The 23,069-nt window shown below is 46.6% G+C and overlaps 2 protein-coding genes across 10 annotated transcripts in view; one reads left to right on the top strand and one right to left on the bottom strand.

Annotated features, from left to right (window-relative positions):
• Positions 1 to 12,170, bottom strand: part of LOC143845193 (uncharacterized) — an 86,265-nt gene extending 74,095 nt beyond the window's left edge. For both annotated transcript variants that reach the window (XM_077353391.1, XM_077353392.1), the window contains exons 1-3: positions 11,860 to 12,170; positions 10,209 to 10,308; positions 6,154 to 6,215 (exon numbers count right to left, since the gene is read on the bottom strand). In XM_077353391.1, the coding sequence (XP_077209506.1) occupies positions 6,154 to 6,190 (37 nt within the window). In that variant the 5' untranslated portion in view covers positions 6,191 to 6,215; positions 10,209 to 10,308; positions 11,860 to 12,170. The remainder of the gene's footprint in view (positions 1 to 6,153; positions 6,216 to 10,208; positions 10,309 to 11,859) is intronic.
• CDH18 (cadherin 18) overlaps positions 1 to 23,069 on the top strand; it is a 902,365-nt gene that overhangs the window by 261,053 nt on the left and 618,243 nt on the right. The window lies entirely within an intron of this gene.

Raw genomic sequence — 23,069 nt, 5'->3', positions numbered from 1 at the left:
CTTGAGGGTTTTGATAGACGATTTGGATTGCATGCTTACATGTGGCATGATAAAGAGAGGATGCATAAAGATTTTAAGAATCATTTTGTAAGAAGAGCCTTACTGCAGACATGGAATAGATATAAAGTTAGGTTAGAGAGGTGTACCCCACTTTGGATTTCTCCTAAAGAGATAGGTAAAAGACCAGAAAAGAATATGAGAGATCAGTGGATTAGATACAGAGATATTTTGACTAACTCAAAAGAAGGCACTAAAATGTTGAGGTGGGAAGATATGTCTGAGGCAGTGGATGGATGGTTTCAGTACCACCAGCTATATGAATGTTTAAAGAGAGACAAAGCAGTGGGCTTTAGTTTTAAGAAATCCAGATTTGAGATAGAGATAATAGACAAGGATGAGAAACTTATATCAAAGGCTTATAAAATGCTATTAGAGTGGGACACTGAAACGGAAAGTGTTAAATTAGTCATGGTTAAGTGGGCCAAGGATCTAGGCTATCCAATAGATATGGAGACTTGGGAACATTTATGGAAGAAACAAATTAAGTTCTCAGATAGTTATGATTTGAGGGAAAATTTTTATAAAATGTACTTTAGGTGGTACTTAACTCCGTCAAAATTGGCAAAATGGTCTCAGGATACTGACAAGAGATGTTGGAAATGTAAGATAAATGAGGGCCACTTTTTCCATATGTGGTGGAGCTGCCCAGGGATGGCTAAATTTTGGAACAAAATATATGTAGAACTTAAGAAAATGCTGGGTGTTAACTTAAAAAAGAAACCAGAACTATTTTTATTAGGTATAACGAGAGATGAAATACCTAAAGAATTGAATATATTGTTATTGTATGCCTTAGCAGCAGCCAGAATGGTGGTAGCAAAAGTTTGGAAAACAAAGGAGACCCCATCGCTGGAGGATTGGAAAATGAAATTATTGGATTTTTCAAAAATGGCTAGACTCACAGCATTGTTGAAGGACACAGACTTAGAAAAGTATAAAAATCAATGGAGACCATTTTGGAATTATATGGGGAAAACATACATAAATTTGGAGTGGGAATCCTCAGTTGAGATTTAAATAGGAGGTTCAGAATTTGTTTATTTGCATTTGTCTCAGTGTACACAAATTATACAATATGTTGTATAAAGTGTTACTGGAAGTTTAATTATGTTATAGTGGAAGACTACAAGATTTATGTTATTATGGAAATGTATTATTAATAAAGTTACTAATAACATTTTAAAAAATGCTTTGAGACACCTGAGGCCTGCTGGGTCACTGCGGCCCATTCCCAGTTCTCTCAGATCTCTCACAACCCCACATACCTCACAGGTTAACTATTGTGGAGAGACGAATGGAAAAGGTGTTTGTAAACCGCTTTGAGACTCCTTTGGGTAGTAAGCAATAGGGTACAAAAATCCGTTCTTCTAAGGAGCAACCATGAAAGAAGCATGTGGGCACATAACATTTTACCAACAGTGAAAAAATGGAAAACAAGGAACAGGGTGGACACCTGTGTACTGTGACTACCCCATGAGTATTAGGACAGAGGGGCATTTCGGTGAATGTGGCCTAATTCACACAAGAAGGGAAATGGCACAGAACTGGGGGGAATTGGTTGCCATGTAATCTTCCCCTAAGAAGAGTCTCCAGTCTGATTTTTCCCTTCACATATCTGAGGACATGGCTCTGGAAAGCTCATCTGTAACCACTATGCCACAATTCCCAAAGGTCAGTCCTCTCCCACACTCAACGAACATTCCACACCACAGGTTCTTGACACCCGTATCTCCACACCCATGGCCTCATTTGCCACCACACCACCACAGCCCCCCACACAACGCACATATTCAGCCTCATGCCCTTACAGACTGGACAACCCCTCCCCTTCCTCTTCCCAATGCCAAGCTCTAGCTCCCGTTGTATTCTTGGATGCAACGGGCTTTGCCCCTAAGGTAAGGTAAGGTATCCCTTGTGCAAGCACCGAGCCATGTCTGACCCTTGGAGTGACGCCCTCCAGCGTTTTCATGGCAGACTCAATACGGGGTGGTTTGCCAGTGCCTTCCCCAGTCATTACCGTTTACCCCCAGCAAGCTGGGTACTCATTTTACCGACCTCGGAAGGACGGAAGGCTGAGTCAACCTTGAGCCGGCTGCTGGGATCGAACTCCCAGCCTCATGGGCAAAGCTTTCAGACTGCATGTCTGCTGCGTTACCAGTCTGCGCCACAAGAGGCTCACTCTGTGCCACAAGAGGCTTTGCCCCTAGTTTGATATAAAAAGGCAAGAGGGGTCAGAGGGAAAGAGGGAGGAGGAAGGGAAAGAGGGAGGAGGGGGGTGGGAAGAAAAGGAAAATAAAAGATCCTCCCCAAAAGGGAATGGAATGGAAGCCATTATCCAAACACCAGCCTCAGTTTACATGCGAGTCAATAAGGTTTTCCAGCATTTTGTGCTGAAATTAGGTGCCTCGGCTTATATGCGGCGCAGCTTATATGCGAGTATATACGGTATCTATCTATCTATCTATCTATCTATCTATCTATCTATCTATCTATCTATCTATCTATCTATCTATCTATCTATCTATCTATCTATCTATCTATCTATCTATCTATCTATGGAAGCTCAGTACACAAATGTAGTCCAGGTGGCATTCTTTTATCTGTGCCAAGCCCAGCTACTAGTGTCCTACCTGTCCTTGGAACACCTGGCCACAGTGGTCCATGCAACAGTCACTTCCAGGTTAGATGTCTGTAACATGCTATACGCAGGCCTACCCTTGTCTCTGACACAGAAATTGCAGATGGTATAGAACACGGCTGTGCAGGTCCTCGCTAAATCATCTTGGAGGGCCCACATCCAGCCATTGCTGAGACAACTGCATTGGTTGCTGGTCTGCTTCCAGATCAAGTTCAAGGTACTGTTTTTGACCTTTACGGCTATACATGACTTGGGTCCTACCTACCTCCTCATGTCCTCCGCAGAGCACTTCACTCTGTGGATATGAATCTGCTGATGGTCCTGGGGACCTGGGAAGTATACCTGCCCTCGACCAGGGCCAGGGCCTTTTCGGTCCTGGCCCCTACCTGGTGGAATGAGCTCCCTGAACAGTTGTAGGCCCTGAAGGAGCTCTCTAGGTTCCACAGGGCCTACAAGATGGAGCTCTTCTGCCAGGCATTTGGTCGAGACTAGGTGAAAGTACCGGGGTTATGAGAACAGGTCCCCCCGCTTCCTGGTTCCAGGACTAGGTATTAGACCATGTCTGGAACCACTGGGTGATCTACCCCCTGGTTTCAATCATCAGTCGTTTGATTGTTTTCTCTACTGGCTCAAACTGCTTGAGATGTTGGGGGAGGAGTTTTTGCATTGTTACTGCCATTTTACCTTTTCGTCATTTCAGTTTTTATCCCGGACAGAGCCTGCCCTAACTCCTCCCCACCAGCCCTTGCTCTTTTATTTAGTCCGCAGCGCCCGCGGCGCTGTGGGCGGTTTAAAGATTGTGAACCACCACAAGCCAGCTCAGCTGAGAGCAGTGGAATAGAAATTTAATTAATAAATAGTAAAATAAATAAATGCAATCCAAAGCACAATTGAAATCATATTAAGACTTTAAAAGCTCTTCTTTTGTTTATTTTCCCCGCTTATCAATTCACTTCTTCCCATGATGTTAGCTTCAGGAATGCCCTGGCGGTGAATGGAGGGTGGGCTGGAGGTTTTATTCTCTGTGCTTGTTCTGCCCTCAACCAAACGCCTGGCAGAAGAGTACTGCTTTGCATGCCCTGCAGAACTCAGGTAGTGCCGTCAGGACCTGGGTGTCCACTGGCATCTTGTTACCAGTGCTCAGAAGAGGCTGAGTGCATCATCCAAATGGGAGGAGAAAACAATCTTGTGTGACTATACACATGATCCTACTGCGAGTAATCTTTGCAGTATTTTATCCATGAGTAGTCACAGGTTGGTAATGTTCAAAAGTGAAGGACAGGTGCAAATGCACTGAAGGCTTTAGCTAAGGGAGCATGCTGCAGTCTAAAATCCATTCAGTTGCATGCAAATCCAGGTGATGTGGACGGACTGTCAGGGCACAGATACTCCTTGCTGACTGCCTGTCCAGTCCATTCATTTGCCATCACATCAGAACAGGTTGTGCAGATGAGGGGGATATGGCCCAGAGCGGGCCCTCATGCCTGAGAGGTACCAGAGCCTCTTCCTTCTTGGCATTTCAGCTTTCTGCAGCCATTCCATGTATGGTTGTTTCAGTGGGCTTAGACTGGAGCACCTGTGCATGCGATTGCACTGTAGGTCTCTTTCAGGGAGGAGAGAAAGACCGTTGGATCAGACAAGACTGAATGCATCTCTGCTCTGAAAAGGATCAAATCAGGATTTGCTTTGGGCTGCAATAAGGTTGTCTGGAGCTGAGCTGATCTCTGTCTAAGCACTAACAGCCTTTGGGTGGCTTGTAACGGCCATGCAGGTAAAGTACCTGCAACCACCTGCTGGATTCAGGCAAGAAAGGAAGAGACGATTGTTTCAGAAATCAGATCCAGCCCAGCAACAATTTGATTGCTTGCCAGAGGCAGAAATGAAAGGAAGAGTCTAAAAATTGTAACATATCCGCTGGAAAATAAATCAGAATAATTTCCCCAGGTTTGGGGGATACGTTTACTCCCTAGCTATTTGGGGCAACTACAGAGAACTCCAGTCCAAAGTAAATGCATTTTCATAGCAAGTTTTGAAGGAGTTTCTTTCAATCCAAAGTATATAAAAAGAGTTGCAAATGTGTTGTTTTTTAAATAGATATTCATTGAATTATCAGCACTGATTTAACAGCTAGAAAAGTGTGGAAAGAGACTCGGAGAGGAAATATGACTCTTGTGTAAGACTATGTGAGTTGGACTCACTGGCATTTTGATGTGTTGCTAGTCAGGAAGGGCTGAGGCTCCGTGAAGGAGCATCTGTTTGACCTGCAGAAAGCTCCAGGTTCAATCCCCATCATCTGCAGCTAAAAGGATGAGATAAGAGCTAGGGTGAAAGACCACTGCTTAAGGCCTTGGAGAGCCACTGCTGGTCTGAGTAGACAATACTGACTTTGACGGAGCAGAGATCTGGTTCAACGTAAGGCAGCTTCAAGTGTTCATGAGTTCAGGAACATGGAGAAGAACCAACGTACTGGCCTCCCAGTTGTCTCCTTTGTATCCTAAGTGCTGAGTGTGTATTGCATCTCTCTTCCTTGCATCCTATACAATAAGGGGACGTTTTCAGCCATCCTCTGGAAAGATCCTTGCAGAAGAAGGTGTTGTAAATTGTGTTTTCAAGTTCTTGACTGGTCTGTTTCATAAGAAGCTAAGCTGGATTAGTTTAGTGGACCATCCAGTCCCACACTATGTTTGACACAGTGGCCAAATCCCAGGTGCCATGAGGTCACATGTTCTTGCTACAAGCTGAGTATTAGATTGTATTTTGGAGGAACTGATATATTTTTCTGTTTCTATGCTCTGTTTCTATACCCTTTGGCCTGTTTTTCTGCCTCTGTCTTGTGATGCTCTGGTGTTCATTTAGACTGTTGACCCTAATTAGTTATCTCTTTGTACTGGCTTTTAATGTCTGGATAACAGTTTGGGGATGTTTTGACTAGCACCAGCTTACACTGGCTTGTTAGTGTGGGAATGCGGTTAATCTTGTGCACCACTTCTTATGCGCCAAGATTTAAATTCAGGGGGGAGGGGTTGGGGGTAGGGTTGGGCGCTTTGGCTTCTGAAGCGGCCGTTTGCTCCTGCTGCAGCCAGCGCCGCGCCGCAGGGGGGAGGGGAGATGCAGGAGCGCCTCCCCTCCCCCCTGTGGTGCTGCGCTGGCTGCGGCAGGAGCCAATTGCTGCTTCGGGTGCCAAAACACCCAACCCTAATTGGGGGTGCCAGTATAGGTGTACTGGCTTTGAAGGAACTCAGTTTCAGCAAGAAAGTGCCTTGCACGTATTATGCCTATTTCTTCATAAAATATTTCTTTTGCATCAAGAGTCTACTTGTTGGAAATACAATGGGTCACTGACCATGGGGCCAGAACTCTAGAAGCCCTCCCATGGGGCCAGAACTCTAGTTGCCCCCCCCCAAGCACTAAGAATACAGAGCATCCTTACCCCAGACAAAAAGTTCCAACTATACCTTGTGGCTCATAGCCAGTCGTGGACCTCTGTTCCATATGTTTATGCAGTCCCCACCAGTTCCTGCAGCAGACAGTGGACAGGAACAGCCTAAGACAATTTTGACTAAGATAAAATGCCAAACAAAAAATGGGGGAAATAAATTATTGACAAGGGCCAGATCTGCACTGGGCTTTTTACCCCTGGTGACCCCAAATTTTAAAAATTCATCTGCACTTTAATCAATTTCCATTCTGATATTTAGCACTTTAAATTTTTCCTCTGCAACATCTATGATTGATCCACAGTGACACTGCCTTTCCCCCATGATATCCAGGAGCAGATATAACTTGCTACATTTTAGAAAACTGCTCTGAAAGCCTCAGTATGCACGGGGGTTTTAGCGCACATTCGGGGTGGAATGGCGGCGACTAAAATCACCGATAACGCACGGAGCCGGCTGCAACCGGCTGCAGCTTCGGTGCATGCCGCCGAAAAAGCCGCGTCAGTGAAACGCGGAAGAAAGCGCAGCTTCCGGGTGACCGGGGCGCAACCAGAAGCGGCGCCCGGATCGCCGCGTGCATAATCAGTTACTCTGGGTTTTGCCGCCGTCACGCCCCGCCCCGTGCATAACCGGTGTGCGTCGCGTCTTCCCCCTCCGCGTTTTCCATGTGACCCGAAATCGCCGTTTCGGCGGCCGTGCATAATGGGCCTATGAAGTGTAGATCTCTGTGTTTTGCTGGATTAACTTCTTTCCCCTCCTCTATGCCTCCAGTGCTAACACAGTGAAGCAGTCTATTGCTGATTGTTCAGAGTATGAGTTCAAAGTTTTCCTGGTTCCTGGTTGCCATTCCCTCACAAGACTTATTTTTGCCCACATTTCTAAAGTGACTGTGCTCCAAGCCTACACTTCTATGTGCTGAGATTTCCCTCTCGTTCTCCCCCCCCCCGCTTGCTCAGGAAAAGAAAAGTAAGCAAGCAGCCTTGTGCTCCATTCCTCCCCCCTTCCCTGCTTGCTTTGGCTGTAGAGGAGAAAAATGGCAGGAAACAAACCCCTCTCCAGCCTTGTTCTCCTTCAATACCAGGTGGAACTTCACGAGCACCACTCCCCTTCCCCCACTTAGCTTTCCCAATCAAGCAGAAATTTCTCGTACTGATACACTATGAGAATCCAAATTGAAAATGCCTCTTTCTAAAATAGTGAATCTGAAATTAGTGCGACCTTCAGAAATCATTGGGAAGCATAATCCTCAGCAGATAATGCAAGTGGCAGACATGTCGACCAACCAGCAGAGTGTTGCTACCAAAGAACATTGCATTTGTACACTTCTATGTATTCTGTTTCCACCTGTATTTGCATAGTTGTGGGAACAGAAGGAAGCAGCAGTGAGACCATTTCTTTATCCAAATCAAGACTTTGTTCTTGTTGCCCCCTTGGCTCACTGCCTTCCTTATTGGTTGCCTTTTCTTCAACTTATAATGTTACGTTATCCACCAGGAGTTCCCAGCCCTTTGGAGCCCATGAGCACCTTCAGAATTCTGACACAGGATGGTGGAAACCTCTACAAAATGTAGCTAGGGATGTAGAGCATTGGCCCTATAGGCATTTGAGTTAGCCTGTCTCCTTTGCTTTCCTTATGGCCCTGATGCTTCTTCCTGCATTCCACCTCTAACTGTCCTTCCCCCTCCCCTTCCCTTGGAGCCTTGAATCTTCTTATCTGAGTGTTTTGAGAATTTGAAGTTATCCGCTTTCTCTGAATTCCCATGGTAGGGGCTATATGTTGAGACCCGTTTGTTTTGTCTCAATTTCAACCATGTTTTGATCTATTTATTTATTTTAAAATTTATATCCAACCTTTCCAGACAAAGGCGGTTGTAGGGTTGCGTGTGCTGGTGATCATGGAAGGCTGTGGCACTGGTCACCACAGTCTTCCATGATAGCCAGCACACCAGAAAGTGCAACCCTATGACCCCCTTTGGGTCACTGCCGCTGCCATGGGGGTCGCAGTGGCAGGAAGGTTGAGAACCGCTGCTTTAAATGTTGTTCAGATCAAGAAAATTAATCCAGGATTTCCCCACACACACACGAACATTAAACAGTGCGAGTGAGTACATTATACTATGAGGAGCCACAATGCGCAGCATAATAGTTCATTTGTATTCCGCACCCCAGTGCAGTAAGTTCAGGATATTCTCAAATCAACTTGGAGTCCATAAGGGATCAGAGCGAACACCATGTCTGGTCTTCCCCATGATGAATGGCCTGGCCTTGTGGATCTAAACAAATGCATCAGAGAGTGTGATATTTACAGATGGCGTTACAGCACACAGAGAAGAGATACAGGAATTGCAGGTGCCCCCTCATTGGCAGGAGCTGTTATTAAAAAAGAATGGATTCTGGATCAATACAGCCAAGACAGATTGTATTATTTGTAGGAACGACAAGGCAGGAGGGAACACCTTCCAGGTAGAAAAGGAACCATTGCTGCATTTAAATGTTAATTTGGAGGAGAATAAACAAGGGTCCACATGAAGCGTAAATGGCAGGTGCAGTTGCTGATTTGGGGGAAATTGGCTGTATCTGATGCGACTGGCGTTTTGCAGTATCCTTGGAAATGGAAGGCGTGTGGAATCAGAGTGCTGGATGCCTTTAAACAGCTTTAAACAGGTTTAATTATAGGGTCATTCACATGATGCTCTGGAAGGATTAAGCTGTGGGTGGGTGGGGAGTGACATGCCTGTGACCCATGCACACTCATTTGAAGGTATGTGACAGATGTGTGGCCAAGGGGGGGGGGGCGAGAAAAAAACAACCCTGCCTAAAAAGGGTCAACCAAAAGGGCTGTAAGGAATTAAAATATAACCATGAACATAATTCAGATCCACAAAACACTATTTTATTTAAGAATGCATATAAAAATGCTAAAATACAATTTAAAACAACAGTACTAATCAGAATATACCCTAAATTACCTCATTTGTCAATACAAATAGTTGTTAAAATTAATAGGAAGGTGATATTTGAGAGAGAGACAGAGACAGAGACTCAGGGAATATGTAACTAACAGGGACATTTCCAATCATCAGTGGGACTGACTTGGGAGGGGGGTCACAGAGGACTGATGAGAGAATGTGGGAAAGGTTGTTGCTCCCTTCAGTGGCAGTAATTAGGATCCAACCCACTGCATTTGGCCTGGTACCGATTTGTATTCGTATTCACTGTGAGACGTCTCGGGACATCAATATATTAATGAGATAAACTGGAGAGGGGGAAACGCTGCTCTCCCAATTGCCCTCCTGTACTTGTTGGATTTTGACATTCCTCTCCTAGTCTGGCTGACAGGTGGTCCCTGATCTGGGTCAGAAGGCAGATGTTTCCAGTACAAGGTGGGTGGAGGCAGGAGGGCTTAGCACCCCATAAAGCCACATGGGCCAGTTTCATTTTAATATGGATGCCTCCCTTGTAGCCTTAAGTTATCCCGAACAGCAGCTTCTAGAGTGGCCACTGCATGGCAGGGGATAAAGTGTTCCCCTGTTTTTCCATGCCCTGTCAGGTCCCAGTGTTTGACCCAGTGTGAGAGCCAGGGTGGTGTAGTGGATAAGAGAGGGCGACTCTCGTCTGCAGAACCGGGTTTGATTCCCACTCCTCCTCCTGCTGGGTGACCTTGGGCCAGTGACAGTTCCCTTAGAACTCTCTGTTGCACCTATCTTGTGAGGTGCCTGTTGTGGGGAGAGAAAGAGAAGGGCGATTGTCAACAGCTTTGATACTCCATAGGGCAGAGAAAGGTGGAGCATAAAACCCTAATCTTCTTCATTCTCACCAGCGTCTCATATCTCTATTTGCCTCTCTCCGTGCAAGAACGGTGTCTCTCATGGGGGCGGGGAGGTCTGTGGAGTGAGTGGCTCACATCTTCCTCACTTGTTCAAAACATCCCAAATGTTTGACTCTGACAAGCAAGCATGGAGCAAAAACAGCAAGGAAAAAGCACCAAACAGAACCCACTGATGAAGAAGGCATCTCCAAGCCAGTGTATAAAATGCAATGATTGATGGAAACAATGAAAATATCGTACATACAACTGCCCATGGGGGATGAGCCTTTTCAGCAGGAACGTCTGATATGTTTTTCCAGAAGATGCTCCTGTCCATTACTTTGTGTTGACTCCAACCAGCTTTCCTGCAGGGGAAGGAGAGAAAAAAGGGCGTGTCCCCTCTGGCCACTGCAAGTCACGGGATCCACAGGCACAAAAGCCACATGGAGTAGAGGCCATAGTGTGGCAGGAAATTAGGTGAAATTGAATGGGGGGGGGGACTGACTGGATCCAGCCCATGATCAGCTGCAGCAGGTAGGACCTTAAGGAACAAGGAACCCTTTGAAGTGATGCTTTGGCCAATCAGGGCTTTTCTACAGCATTGGAGGCTCGGCAGCAAGTTATTTCAGGGAAAGCAGACAGCTGCATGGTTACTCATGCTGATTTTTCAGATATTGAGGGTTATATCTAATCCAGGATATCGCAGTGAATGGTAGGGTCACTCCGGATCAATCATGCTTGTTGCAGAATGAAAATTTAAATTGGACAAAATCAAAATGGAAATTCAGTGGAGATGGCAGGGACTGAATTGACCTGGGACTGGAATAAAAGGTCCGTGCAGATTCAGCCCTGGTGTATTTTTTGCTGGCTAGATCCTCTATCAAGTTTTCAATTTGTGGAGCTGGATCATAATTGGCCATTAAGCCTTCCGTGTGTTTGGCTGAGAAGCGGAAAGGAAGGGGGGAGGAACTATATTTATACCTTGCTCTCCATCTCACATAAGGTTGCCAGGTCCCCCCAGCCAACTCCAGACCGGGGAACTTCTGGAGCTTGGGGGTTGGAGCCTGGAGAGGACAGGGAACTCCGTGCGGTCACAGAGCCCATTTTCCCCAGGGGACCTGATCCCTGTAGTCTGGAGCTGGCCTGTAATTCTGGGGGATCCCCAGGTCCCACTTGGAGGCTGGCCTCCCTAATCTCTATTATGGGAGGGGGAGGCAGGTATGCCTAGTGGCTCCAGTGGCTGTATCAGGCTTCGTCAAGCCAAGGATCTCCCACAGGACATCCATTGGGGGGTTTAATTCTCCACCAGGCTGGTCTCAGCCCACATCTTGCCCGTTCAGGGAGATTGGTTTATATATACACACCCATTTTTCTTTAGAGCGATAAGGCAATGAATGCCTTTGTCCTGTAATGGTTATAGATCTCCTGATTCTTGATGCCTGGGGGGCAAAGTAAGGATCCTGGTTGGGGACTGGACATTCAGAAGCCCTGTTACCCAGAACCGTCCTAAGCTGATTCAGGCCCCTTGAAGCCCATTTACTCAGATAGCCTCTGAAGGACTTCGCTCTGCTCAGTAGGGCATTGTTTGGGATTTCAACTAGGGTTGTGCGCAGCGGTGTCCGAATCGGCCGCTCTGGGCCGCCGCAGCCAGCGCCTCACTGTGTGTGTGTGTGTGTGTGGGGGGGGGGGGTGCACGGCCTAGCCTGCTGTTTCAACCTAGCCTGCTGTTTCGGGTGTTTTCTACGCACTTGGAAGCAGCCTGGTTTCACTTCACTGTGGATTAGTGCCGTGGATGAGAACACGCGAGGGCCCTTGGGGGAGACGCCACTGTTCTGACAGCTGCTACAGCCGCCCGTGAAGAAGAGCCTCCCAGTCTTCTTAGCGCCCTGACTCAGCTCACCCACTCCCCTGCTCACCTGCGGCCACTGTGGCTGGTCGTGCTTCCGTCAAATGGGGCTTGGCACCGCCAGATGGAAAGCAGCGGCCGAGACAGTTCAGAGAACGTGTGTGTGTGTGTGTGTGGGGGGGGGGGGCTCCCCCTGAAGACGGCTGCAGCACTCTCAGAAGGAACCGCTGCCTGCTGCCGTCGCTGGGAGGCTCCCCACTGCCGGCACCTTGTTCCAGGGCTCCTCCGTGGAGCAGAGCTTTCGGTATCTTGCTGAATCCGTTGAAAGTTTTGGTAATTTTATCTGTTTGAAAAATAAGCCTTATTTCTCTGCAATAGAAGTCTAAGGAGGACTTTTATTACAAAGGTCGCTCTCAAGGGCAAAGCAAGCTTTGCCGCAAAGCGGTGGACATATCTTCTAACAAATTGTACTTTGATTCTAATTTAGTGCAACCATTGTGCGGCAATAAATCAACCGAGGCAATACACAGCCCATATTCATTTCTCTGAAGTTTTGGGCTCTCTGCCAGTGGCTTCCTTGGAGTGTCAAACTCAGCCATTACACATGTAGCTGCACCCAAATGGATGGTGCATCACACTTGGAGGCAATTATCACTGTACTCCCCCCCTCTTCTCTCACCCCCCCCCCCCACATCGCCTATCTTAAACCTGCTCCTTTTAAATTTGTTCCTGAGATCTGAATCACAAGGATTTCAGCAACCCAGGAATTGTACATTACGTCAAACGTGTTACTTGCATGACTGGAAAGGTCTTGTCTGCAACTTCGGCACGCAGCTTGGATAAGGATACAGGCTTGGATGATTGGTGTTTCGTGTTGTTACAAGCCCTGCTTAATCAAGGTTCAGGATGTGTCTAAACCATCTGAGTATTCCTGTCCAGGTTCCTTTAATGAGTCCATACAGAGTTCATTAATCGCTGGTTTTCTAATGCTGCCCCTCCCCTGGGGGACCTGACATTCAGATACAGGAGCAGTTTGCCCTCCATTTAAACCTCAGTGTAGCTCCCTAGCTTCCTGCCATCAGTCTCTTTGCTGCAGAGGATATGTATTCCTGTCCACACCTGTGCTTGGTGAACTTTTCCCAATACTTCCTCCTAATTACCTGCTCTTGCTTTTCAAGATGCTCAACAATCCCCCCCCCCCAGGAAGGAAGCCGCTGGCAAACATTTAATTTGAAATGTGGTATTGGAGGAGAGTTTTGTGGACCGGCAAAAAGACAGATCAAGGGGTGCTGTATCAAATCAAGTCTGAAATCTCCCTAGAAGCTAAAATGACTCAACTGAAACTATGGTACTTTGTCATCCATGCTATCTGCACCCTGCCATGTTTTTGCTGTATGTATTCTAAGTGTTTCTGAGATCTCTACAGGAGGGGTTGGAGTAAGCATTTGGTGAGCTTGCTTTGAACTGCAGTATTATTTAGAGCTGATGAAAGGAGATAAATCACAGAATCATAGAGTTGGAAGGGGGCATACAGGCCATCTAGTCCAACCCCCTGCTCAACGCAGGATCTGCCCAAAGCATCCTAAAGCATCCAAGAAAAGTGTGTATCCAACCTTTGCTTGAAGACTGCCAGTGAGGGGGAGCTCACCACCTCCTTAGGCAGCCTATTCCACTGATGAACTACTCTGTGAAATTTTTCCCCTGATATCTAGCCTATATCGTTGTACTTGTAGTTTAAACCCATTACTGCGTGTCCTCTCCTCTGCAGCCAACAGAAACAGCATCCTGCCCTCCTCCAAGTGACAACCTTTCAAATACTTAAAGAGGGCTATCATGTCCCCTCTCAACCTCCTTTTCTCCAGGCTGAACATTCCCAAGTCCCTCAACCTATCTTCATAGGGCTTGGTCCCTTGGCCCCAGATCATCTTCGTCGCTCTCCTCTGTACCCTTTCAATTTTATCTAAGTCCTTCTTGAAGTGAGGCCTCCAGAACTGCACACAGTACTCCAGGTGTGGTCTGACCAGTGCCGTATACAATGGGACTATGACATCTTGTGATTTTGATGTGATGGCTCTGTTGATACAGCCCAAAATGGCATTTGCCTTTTTTACCACTGCATCACACTGCCTGCTCATGTTTAGTTTACAATCTACAAGTACCCCAAGGTCTCGTTCACACACAGTGCTACCTGGAAGCGTATCCCCCATCCAGTAGGCATGCTTTTCATTTTTCTGACCCAGATGCAGAACTTTACACTTATCTTTATTAAATTGCATCTTGTTCTCATTTGCCCATTTTTCCATTGTGTTCAGATCTCGTTGAACTCTGTCTCTATCTTCCGGAGTATTTGCCAGTCCTCCCAATTTGGTGTCATCTGCAAACTTGATGAGTAGTCCCTCCACCCCCTCATCTAGATCATTAATAAATATGTTAAAAAGTACCGAGCCAAGCACCGAGCCCTGAGGTACCCTGCTACTCACCTCTCTCCAGTCTGATGAAACACCATTGACAACAACTCTTTGAGTGCGGTTCTCTAACCAATTCCCTATCCACCTGACTATCTGAATATCCAGATTGCAGTCCTTCAATTTATCCATCAGAACATCATGGGGCACCTTGTCAAAAGCTTTACTAAAATCCAAGTAATCAACCGAATTTCCCCGATCCAGCAAACCTGTTACTTGGTCAAAAAAGGAAACCAGGTTGGTCTGGCAGGACCTGTTGGAGACAAATCCATGCTGACTTCCTTGGATCACCAAATTGTCCTCCAGATGTTTGCAGATCGCTCCCTTTAATATCTGCTCCATTATCTTCCCCACAACAGAGGTCAGACTCACTGGTCTGTAGTTTCCCGGGTCATCCTTCCTCCCTTTTTTGAAGATCGGAATAACATTTGCTCTCTTCCAGTCCTCCGGGACATCTCCAGTCCTTAAAGAGGTTCCGAAGATGATGGACAAGGGCTGTGCAAGTTCTCTGGAAAGTTCTTTGAGTACTCTCGGGTGCATTTCATCCGGACCAGGGGATTTGAACTCATCCAGTGCAGCTAAATGCCTCCCGACAACCTCTCTATCCACGTTAACCTGCCACCCAGACACTGTCCTTTGGGTCAGAGTAATAATTCTGTTTTCTAATCCCCTAATCTTTTCCTCCTAAAGCCTTACCAGCTTACACTTGGGGCAGCTGTAGTCCATCTTGTCTTCTGGGAGGAAGGCAATCATGTCACACTCACTGCAGCTGATGGGATGAGTGTCCTGGAGGTCCATTGTAATGTCTAGGCAGTGCAAGTACTAGGGAAATATAATCTACTGATATAATCTTGTTGTTGTTATGTGCGAAGTCGTGTCCGACCCATCGCGACCCCATGGACAATGATCCTCCAGGCCTTCCTGTCCTCTACCATTCCCCGGAGTCCATTTAAGCTTGCACCTACTGCTTCAGTGACTCCATCCAGCCACCTCATTCTCTGTCGTCCCCTTCTTCTTTTGCCCTCGATTGCTCCCAGCATTAGGCTCTTCTCCAGGGAGTCCTTCCTTCTCATGAGGTGGCCAAAATATTTGAGTTTCATCTTCAGGATCTGGCCTTCTAAAGAGCAGTCAGGGCTGATCTCCTCTAGGACTGACCGGTTTGTTCGCCTTGCAGTCCAAGGGACTCGCAAGAGTCTTCTCCAGCACCAGAGTTCAAAAGCCTCAATTCTTTGACGCTCGGCCTTCCTTATGGTCCAACTTTCGCAGCCATACATTGCAACTGGGAAGACCATAGCCTTGACTAAACGCACTTTTGTTGGCAGGGTGATGTCTCTGCTTTTTAGGATGCTCTCTAGATTTGCCATAGCTTTCCTCCCCAGGAGCAAGCGTCTTTTAATTTCTTTGCTGCAGTCCCCATCTGCAGTGATCTTGGAGCCCAGGAAAATAAAATCTGTCACTATCTCCATTTCTTCCCCTTCTATTTGCCAGGAATTGAGAGGGCCGGATGCCATGATCTTTGTTTTCTTGATGTTGAGTTTCAAGCCAACTTTTGCACTCTCCTCCTTCACCCGCATCAACAGGCTCTTTAGTTCCTCTTCACTTTCTGCCATTAGAGTGGTATCATCTGCATATCTGAGGTTGTTGATATTTCTCCCTGCAATCTTGATCCCAATTTGTGACTCCTCTAATCCCGCATTTCTCATGATGTGCTCTGCATACAAGTTAAATAGGCAAGGCGACAGTATACAGCCTTGCCGAACTCCTTTCTCAATTTTGAACCAGTCAGTGATTCCATGTTCAGTTCTCACTGTTGCTTCTTGACCTGCATATAAATTTCTCAAGAGACAAATAAGATGCTCTGGTATTCCCATCTCTTTAAGAACTTGCCACAATTTGTTGTGCTCCACACAATCAAAGGCTTTAGCATAGTCAATGAAGCAGAAGTAGACGTTCTTCTGGTACTCCCTAGCTTTCTCCATGATCCAGCGTATGTTGGCAATTTGATCTCTAGTTCCTCTGCCTCTTCGAAATCCTGCCTGTACTTCTGGAAGTTCTCGGTCCACATATTGCTGGAGCCTAGCTTGTAGGATTTTGAGCATAACTTTGCTAGCATGAGAAATTAGTGCAATAGTGCGGTAGTTTGAACATTCTTTGGCATTGCCCTTCTTTGGGATTGGAATGTAAACTGACCTTTTCCAATCCTGTGGCCATTGTTGCGTTTTCCAAATTTGCTGGCATATTGAGTGTAGCAATTTTACTGCATCGTCCTTTAAGATTTTGAATAGTTCAACTGGAATGCTGTCACTACCACTAGCTTTATTGTTGCTCAGACTTCCTAAGGCCCATTTGACTTCACATTCCAGGATGTCTGGCTCCAGGTCAGTAACTACCCCATTGTGGTCATCAGGGATGTTAAGCTCGCTCTTGTATAGTTCTTCTGTATAATTTTGCCACCTTTGTTTAATCTCTTCTGCTTCTGTGAGGTCCCTACCATTTTGGTCCCTTATCATACCCACCTTTGCATGAAACGTTCTCTTCATATCTCCAATTTTCTTGAAAAGATCTCTGGTCCTCCCCATTCTATTGTTTTCTTCTATTTGTTTGCACTGTTCATTTAAGAAGGCATTCTTATCTCTTCTAGCTTTTCTCTGGAATTCTGCATTCAATTGGGTGTATCTTTCTCTTTTTCCCTTGCCTTTCACTTCCCTTCTCTCCTTAGCTATTTGTAAAGCTTCCTCAGACAGCCATTTTGATTTCTTGCATTTCTTTTTCTTTGGGATGGTTTTAGTTGCTACCTCTTGTACAATGTTGCGAACCTCCGTCCATAGTTCTTCAGGCACTCTGTCTATCAGATCTAATTCCTTAAATCTATTTGTCACCTCCACTGTGTATTCGTCGGGGATATGATTTAGTTCATACCTGAGTGGCCTAGTGCTTTTCCCGACTTTCTTCAATTTAAGCCTAAATTTTGCAACAAGAAGCTCATGATCTGAACCACAATCAGCTCCTGGTCTTGTTTTTATTGACTGGATAGAACTTTTCCATCTTTGGCTGCAGAGCACATAGTCAATCTGATTTCTGTGTTGACCGTCTGGTGATGTCCATGTGTAGAGTCGTCTCTTGGGTTGCTGGAAAAGAGTGTTTGCTATGACCATTGTATTCTCTTGACAAAATTCTACCAGCCTGTGCCCTGCTTCATTTTGTACTCCAAGGCCAAACTTGCCTGTTATCCCGGTTATCTTTTGGCTTCCTACTTTAGCATTCCAATCCCCCATGATGATAAGCACATCATTTTTGGGCGTTGCTTCTAGAAGGTGTTGTAGGGCTTCATAGAACTGATCAACTTCATCCTCTTCAGCAGCAGTGGTTGGGGCGTAGACCTGGATCACTGTGATGTTGAATGGTTTGCCTTGGATTCGAACTGAGATCATTCTGTCATTTTGGGGATTGTATCCCAAGACTGCTTTTCCTACTCTCTTATTGATTATGAAGGCTACTCCATTTCTTCTGCGAGATTCTTGTCCACAGTAGTATACCTGATGGTCATCTGAATTAAATTCACCCATTCCTGTCCATTTTAGTTCACTGATTCCTAAAATGTCGATGTTCAGTCTTCTCATTTCTTGTTTAACCACGTCCAGCTTGCCTTGATTCATGGATCTGACGTTCCAGGTTCCTATGGAATACAAATCTTTACAGCATCGGACTGTCTTTTCGCCACCAGTTACTTCCACAACTGAGCGTCCTTTCGGCTTTGGCCCAGCCGCTTCATTCATTCTGGCGCTACTCGTACTAGCCGTCTGCTCATCCCCAGTAGCATATTGGACACCTTCCGACCTGAGGGGCTCATCTTCCAGCGTCATATCGTTATGCCTATTGGAACTGTCCATAGAGTTTTCATGGCAAAGATACTGGAGTGGTTTGCCATTTCCTTCTCCAGTGGATCACCTTTTGTCAGAGCTCTCAGCTATGACCTGTCCGTCTTGGGTGGCCCTGCACGGCATAGCTCATAGCTTCACTGAACTACGCAAGCCCCCTTGCCACAACAAGGCAGCGATCCTTGAAGGGGGACTGATATAATCTACTGACTCTAATTTACTTAGGAGCTTTTGATGAGGAACTTTATCAAAGGCTTTCTAGGTAACTAACATCAACAGTTGCCCACGTGTTTGTTCACCACCTCAAAGAACAGCGGTTCTCACCCCAGGAGTCGCAACTCCTTGAGGGGCCGTTCAGCATGATGCTGGCCTCCTCTGCGCCACCTCAGAGCTCACCGAGGCAGCGTGGAGGAGGCCAGCGCCATGCCGCCACTGCCACTCTGGCCACCACTCCTGTGATGCTGGCCTTCTCTGCACTGCCTCGGTAAGCTCTGGCCGTTGCCGCTGCCGCCACCTCTCCACGACCCCTACAGCAGGAGCGACAGTGGTGTGCGTGCTTGTGCCCTGCCACATGCACGTGCACATGTGTGCATGCATGCCACCACCACCCCTGCTGTAGGGGTCGCAGAGTGGCATTGGTTGAGAACCTCAGCTCTAAAAGGTTAGCGAGACCTTCCCTGACGGAACCCATGCTGATTCTTCCTCAATGGTATTTGTTCATCAACATGCCTACTAATTCTGTCTTTAATAATGGATTCATCCAACTTAACAGGTATCACTCTTAGACCAACAAGTCTGTAATTTCCCAGATCTCCTATGGCATCTTTTTAAAATGATGGTTGCTGCATTAGCTGTCTGGGGAACGAAGGTAGATTTAAGTGACAGATTGCATATAGCAGTTTATTATATTTTTCCGATCCTCTCTCAGGTTTTTGTCATTTTCTTCTCTGCTGACCACCCTGCTGACTCTCTCTGCTTCCCACCATGGCGTTTACTGAGCTTTCTCATCACTCTGTGATCACTGAACGGAATAGTTTAGACACACCCCCTTATTGTTATTTTAGGCTCCTTGCTATTTCCTTCTCCCACAGACCTGTGTTAAATAGCCAGAATTGGTGGCTCTTGCTAGAAGGCTCTTCATACATGCCTGTGTTACAAAACAGTATTATGAATGGGAAAAGATATTGAATTTTGTCGTGTTTGAGAAGAGAAGCGTGACAGACCAAGAATGTCAGTGGGACAGTGGGACAGCATGTCCTGAATATTGATATTTTCCTGCAGCAATATGTGCACATGCGGAATCTGGCGTGGGATGATGGAAGCAGCCACTCAAGTCTCGCAGCAACATCATACGTCTCTTGGATTATTGTTCGATAAACATCCCTTCTGCTTTGCAATGGTGCAGCTGGTACAGCTGGGCCCCTCACAAGTACAGGAAGTTCATCAAATATATATGGTTGTTTGTGGACATGGCTTGGGGGCACATATAAAACTCATAGTTTACTTAATTTTGGAGGGTGGGTGGGTGTTGGGCAGATTTAGCCTGCTGGGCCACACCCCAAGGCTCAGTTTTCAGCAGGGCAGATCTTCCCTCCTCCTTCTTTAGTAGAATCACCACAGGGAGTATGGTGGTTCTCCTCAGTGTGCCTGAAGCAGCTTAGAGCAAGACAGTTTTCTGTCAAATCATCTTTTGCCTCCCCAAATCTTTGATGAAAGAGAAAGAAGGGTGTCCCATTTTGTCAGTTTGAAAAAGAGAGAAGCGTGTTTGGTTCTTTGGTTGTTATATTCATGTACCGTCTTCCCCTGAGGCTCATGGGTTTTATGTGTTTACTAGATTCCCACAGCCCCTTTCTCACTGAGGTGTGATCATCATGATAATGATAACAGTGGAGATTTCCCCCATTTTCAGGTTGCAGTTGTTCTAAGCACCATAAGACACAGATTCCTGAGACTGAGGAGCCATCAGTGCTGCTAGTCAGCAAGAGCCAGTGTGGCGTTGTGGTTCGTGTCACGCTGGGAGACCCAGGGCTCTTCTGCATGCTCAGTTTCATTGCTGGTGCATCCCTATTGGGTTGGGTGGGGTTTTTTTTTTTAACTTTTCTGCTTCTATTTCTCCTTCTAGTGGCCAGTTTCATCTGACATCACTGCACATCTGGCATAAAAACCTATAGATTTAAGCCAGATTTAGAAACGAGAAGACACAAACACATGTGGAAAGGGAAATCCAAAAGGAGACACAGAAGCGATGAAAATGAGAATATGAAAGAGCCCTTCCTTACCATGGAAGCTCAGTCCTTTGGCCAGTTTCATACTCTCCTCCTAACCGATCTCATGAGGGAGGTGGGAAGGTTACATGGATGACAGAACTATGCAAGCAGTTGGAAAGAAAGGCAGGATATAACTGAAGTAGAGGGAAATAAATATATAAAATATGCCTGGTCAGCCGAAGTGTGAGGATTGCCCTCTGCAGACACTAACAAGACTTGTGACTGTAAAATCAGACTTGTTTATGAGGTAGCACTGAAGTAGCAACAAACCCACTCTTTGCTTGAACTGGGGAGGGGCCCCCAGCTCAGGCCTTATATTGCTTTTTGGAGTGTCAGCCCCATCCCCCCCCCCACCCCACAAGGTAACCCTTTTCCTTGAGAGGCAAACGGCTGGCACAGTGACAGGAGGGGCTGGTGGAATAGATCGTAAGGGGGGGGGGTGATACAAGCAGCCCAAGTGCCGGGCTGGCCTGGGGGGATGTGAGTTACAAAAGGGGTGTGAGAGGTAAGGGGTCCCAGCAAGGGGGCAAGGGAACTGACTGGGGGGGGTGTGTGTGTGAGTTACGTGTAGGATCCCAGAACTGAATGGCTACTGGCTTACTCTAAACAAAAGGGGACTGAACGATACAACAAACATTGTGACATGGTACCCATCATAGAGGCGAGGAATCACATCAAACAGAATCACATTAAAATCAAATCAAACAGAATGACATTGATGATGGCAAATCCAACAGGGTTTTGACAAAAAGGGGAAAGCGTCTTTAAAAGAGTGCTCATCAAAGTGCAGAGAGGGTAGCAGTTGCCTCGGAGTCCACAGCAGCTCTGTTAACCTTCGCCAATCATGAAGGGGCAGAGGTGGAAGCATCCAGCCAACGCTCACTTAGGCAGCTGTGCCACCTGACATCAGCTCTTCCTTGCAGGGTGGGTGGGGAAAGGGGGCCTCATCACCCCTGGAATGTATACGCACCTAGGAGAGCTGCAGGGGAGGATTTGAGTACATACTTAGAAGTATGATTCCTTTGGCCAGAGAAGAAAACATGATTACTCTAGTTAGAGCACTTGTATGTCTCTCTAGCACACTTGGTAGAGGCAACTCTGATATTATCCTCTGTTCCCCAGGGAGAGTGGTAAAAACTAGGTCACAGCAAAAGAGGCAGATGCATGGGGGGACAACACTTTTAAGGTCATTTTTATTCTCTTTGTGGGAGTAATTGGCCTAACTTCTGATGGTGGTTTCAAGAGTATCCTGTGGTATGCAGCACAGCATCTAGGGATGCACGCACAAACAACATCAGTACAATTTTGATTCATACCAAATTTGGTTATACCCAAATCACCCAAATAACTGGCTTGGTTTCACTGGAGCTTGACAAACTAGTGATTCTACAAAGAGCTGATGCAGCATCTGACCGGGTCTTCTGGAAAGACAGTTTAAGATCCCACCAAACAGCTGATCAGCTCAGGATCAGCTGTTTGGCAGGGTCTTTCTCCCCAGCAGATCCTTCTGAGGATGTGGAAAGCGTAGTCTCTGCAGCTTCAGATCGGTCTGGTAGGGAGACATTTAAAGACCCCACCAAACAGTTAATCTTCAGGAGGTTTTTCAGTCAGCCAAATGAACCAGATTCAGCCCATTTAAACTAATGGGGATTGTGATTTGGCTTGGATAAGCCCAGAAAAAACCTGAATCAACATTTCTGGGGTTTTTTTTTAGGATTTATCTAAGCCAAATTGCACATCCCGCATCTTTCAGCTCATATAGTTTTTAACTGTAAAAAGAACATCAGGTCTCAATTTGTCCATACCGTGCAGGATGAAGTGCAGGAAATCTACATGTAATTTGGCAGCAAGAAATAGGGAAGCCCTGATGCCATCTTTGAAATCATCTTCCTGGAGACATCCCTTTGCTGGGAAAGTATGCTGGCCTAGCCGGCCACGCCCAGTAGCAGCTGTCTGGGAGAAGCCTGGGCGGCAAGCCCAGCCGGAGCAGAGTCAGAGTTCAGTCTGAGTCACCGGGAGTTAAACAAGTACAGAGCAGAGGAAGGCAAAGAATAGTCAAGCAGTCCAAAGGTCAAGGTCCAGAGAATCCGATAGTCAAACAAAGCCAGTTCACTTTACCAATGCCGGATTGAAGAGCGAAGCCAGGGGTCAGTTGACCCAGCGATCAATCAGACGTTCACAGGAGCAGAGCCCGTCCAGGGTGGGGGGTAGTAGCATAGACTGCTTCCACGCCTGAAGAGTCGCTTCTGTCTTCCTAAATGCAGCCCAGCTAATTAGCTGCACCTGGGGAATACTCACCCATCCTCCCCCCGGAGCTAACCCAGCTGGACCCGGGCAGTGTGCCTGCAGCCTCTGGCTTCTTTGGCGTTCTGCCCACCCCAGCCTACAGCTTCGTCTGAGTCGCTCGGGTGATCCATCTGAATCTGATTCAGACTCCTGCTGTGGCAGTGTCCATGATCTCTCATATGCGGGGCCCGGCTGACTGGTGCAGCCCTCCCCAGCGTCCCTGTCAGAATCCCCTGTTTCTTCAGCCTCTTCAGCCAGAGCTGAATCAGCTGCTGGGTGCAGTTGCTCTGGCAACCCCTGGGAGACGGGAGGTGGCAGCGGGACATGACAGAAAGAATGATTTCACTTTATTGGGAAGCTATTGGTGCATGAGAAGGAAATGAT

The sequence above is a fragment of the Paroedura picta genome, chromosome 9 (genome assembly GCF_049243985.1).
Source record: "Paroedura picta isolate Pp20150507F chromosome 9, Ppicta_v3.0, whole genome shotgun sequence".
Lineage (NCBI taxonomy): Eukaryota > Metazoa > Chordata > Lepidosauria > Squamata > Gekkonidae > Paroedura > Paroedura picta.
The sequence above is the reverse complement of the archived record's forward strand: the minus strand, read 5'-3'. Positions and strand labels throughout refer to the sequence as shown.